Raw genomic sequence first — 3326 nt, forward strand, 5'->3', positions numbered from 1 at the left:
TCGTTGCAAGGCTCTGAGATCCAAGGGCTCTCGCTGCGCGACAGTCTGTTCCAACGGTGAGGATGCAATGGTCTAGTTTGCGTCAAACTCGAGTTCCGGATCAAGATCCTGACGCGACCCAATTGCGGCCGAGCCAATGTGACCCATCGTAACTATTGGTGATGCTATTATTAGGTTGAGCCCGACCAGATCCCATGGACCCAAAAGCGACCCAATTGCGTCTTTAATAGCATCATCCTGTTTCTTTCATTTTAGTTTTACTCCTTTCATTCAACTATTACATAACAAATTACAATATTACATATCATATCAACGCATACAATGTGTTAATCACTGGAATTTCTCGTTAAATATTCTATTAATTTTTTTATTGGCGAACCAATATAGTGGAATATTACAAATTCTTAATTGTGTGTGTGTGTGTGTATATATATATATATATATATATATATATATATATATATATATATATATATATATATATATATATATATATATATATTCTTGACGTTATTATATATTTTCAAGTAACAATATATATATATGTATATAATGGATGATACAACTGTATGTGTTTTTTGTGTACTTATAGTTAAATAATAACATCAAGAAAATAAATTAGAACTAATAGTTAACTGTATGATAATGACTCAAATACCTTAAGATTTGGAATATGGTGACATTTTACCAAACTATATTAATATCTTGAACCTTCTTCATATATTTCACAAAATGTTGCCTTCATGGGCGAAAAGGTGATGGAAATATTCAGTTAATCCACAGCAAAGCCAAACAAGAATTGTTGACTCATTGAAAGGAAGCATTAATAATTCCCTCACCAGTTGAGAGGAGTTGGCTGCTACCATCCACCACTAATCCATCTCCCACATTTAATTAAGTGAGCATCTCCAATCAATGCTTTGCAACACATTTTTCTAACCCCTTCCACCATTAATCTCCTCAAGGTACATCCATGGACTTGGGTAGACATGATTAATGGCACATGGTGTATACAAATAACCCACTATTTAACCATATGCTTCATTAGTTTACTTTGTGTTTGAGTGATGAGGATTGCTTGGCTCATTAATGAATACTTTTATCTCTTGTTTAGGAGCTAAGAGGAGCACTAATTCTCCACTACATATCTCGTGAGCAACGGCAAACTACACGATTAAGCGAGTAAAGTATCACCCTCATGTAATGCAACATCGTTCGCTTATTCTCCACGTAATGCACTCAGCAGGAGACATGTTCTTGAGGTCATGACTCAAGGTTTGGAAAAATGTGCATGGATAATTCGAAATAAGTTCCATGAGATTCAGCAGAAATACTTCAAAAATCTTTGTCTTGATTATAATACGAGCTCACCACCGTTTTGTGGGTTAACAGCTGTGTTCATCAATGGGAGAGAGAGAGAGAGAGAGAGAGAGAGAGAGACCCAACATATGAAACACTTGTTTGTTTCCTTCCTACTTGATGTTTGACTTGGATGGTAGAATACGGGCGTAAACAAATGCAAAAGGTCAACCTTTGTACTCATTGAATGTGGAGATCCAACTCGGTTCTTAGTTTACAAGGAGGAGGGCGTTGATGCATGCTTATAGTTTTATGGGCAAAGACAAAGGACAAAGAAGAGGCAAAGCTGCACGATCGGAGTCTCTTCACGAGGTTGGAATTAATCACTTGTGGATGATTTCTTATGGGCGGTGAACGTATGATTCAGATCGATCAAATAGGGATGCTTATAATTTGTAGAAGAGGCAAATTTTGTTCGTCATTTTAGTTGCATGGAGTTCGAGGCTTTTAGCACGTCGACTGATGGACGCACACGGATCGAGATCATTAAGATCTTAATTAGATTAGATGCGCTCTTAAAATTTCAGCTGTAACGAAGCAGGTGTGCCTTTACTATTGCTTACAAAGAGGCACGCACACATCACTAATCTCTTCTAATCATTTAATGCCGGCTTAGTACATGTCTAAGATTTAGTGAACTCCCGAGCTGATACTATTAATTGCATCTCCGGTCCTTCAATTTTGGGGTTTTGATGTATCTATCCTTTTCAAAGTTTTTAAGATTACTTATTTACCCCTCTAAACTTTTAGTATTATATTATTATTTTTTACATATATATACACATATATTTATATATAGTAATATGTGGATTCAAACTTGATACTTATAACATTATAGTAATCAATCTGGATGTCTCAACTGACACCATGATTAATGCTATGTTAATCATAAATTGGGGCCTCAAAACCATTATGCTAACATAGTTTTGATTTAAACGGCAAGGGAAGCACAAACCGCTAATATTTTCTAATCATCGATGCAAGCGTAGGAAGTACATGTGTTAGTAAGATATGGTGATACAATTAATCGCACGTCCACAGACTAATGCACACCGATCGATATCATTCATCTTAAAGTTTGCACGTAAAGAAGCAGTTCGTTGGTTCAAACTCCCACACGCTCACACACACACACACACACACAGTTGACTTGTGTTTGTTTTTATATCGTTCCTTGTTTTGGTTAATTTAATTGTCACTTTTACTTGGAGAAATAAATGGTGGCGATTGCACGTTACAGTCATCATCTTCACTACTACTATTTCTTTACTCCGTTCCCCTCTCTCTCTCTCTCTCTCTCTCTCCCTCCTCGGAATGAGAAGGAAGTAAAGATGGACGTGGAAGAAACAAAGTGCTTGTTGCTTTGACCCTCTACATCTCCCTATATAAAGGCATCGGGAGCTCTCTCTCTTCCTCAGCCAGGATCGCCCACATCCTTGCGGTGGTGTAGCTTCTGCGAAGTCGGCCTCCGCTGCTCACCGCTGCCTCTCCATCTTTCTCAGGGTTAGACCATGTTCCTTGATTGCAGTCGTGTATTATTGCACGGCTTTCATCGTTCTTCTAACCGAGCATTTCCGCCTGCTTGTGAACTCAGGTGAGCGATCGCAAGGATGAGCCGGGACAACCGCAGGAGCCAGACTCTGGACCTGAAGCTGAACCTTTCGCTGATGCCGGCCAGGGGGGACGCGTCGAGAAGGATGGGCGTCGCCGATGACGCCTCCCCGGCGAGCTCATGTTTGACGACGGCGTCGTCGTCGTCGGAGGCCGAGCTGGGGATGATGACCCCGGTGAGCACAGAGGTGGCGACGCCCATGGTGCTCGCCGGCTGCCAGCGGTGCCTCATGTACGTCATGCTCTCTGCGGACGACCTCAAGTGTCCCAAGTGCTGGAGCACCGCCCTCAACTTCTTCCACAACACCACCACCAAGAACAAGAAGAACAGCAGCAAGAAGAGCAGGATGTGCTAA

General features: G+C 40.5%; 1 protein-coding gene across 1 annotated transcript; it reads left to right on the top strand.

Moving 5' to 3' along the window:
• Window positions 1–2969: 2969 nt before the first annotated feature.
• LOC135585371 (protein GL2-INTERACTING REPRESSOR 1-like) lies at window positions 2970–3326 on the top strand. Its single transcript, XM_065168991.1, has one exon. It carries the CDS (start codon window positions 2970–2972, stop codon window positions 3324–3326), a length of 357 nt encoding a protein of 118 aa, XP_065025063.1.

Source organism: Musa acuminata, chromosome BXJ3-9 (assembly GCF_036884655.1).
Source record: "Musa acuminata AAA Group cultivar baxijiao chromosome BXJ3-9, Cavendish_Baxijiao_AAA, whole genome shotgun sequence".
Classification (NCBI taxonomy): Eukaryota; Viridiplantae; Streptophyta; class Magnoliopsida; order Zingiberales; family Musaceae; genus Musa; species Musa acuminata.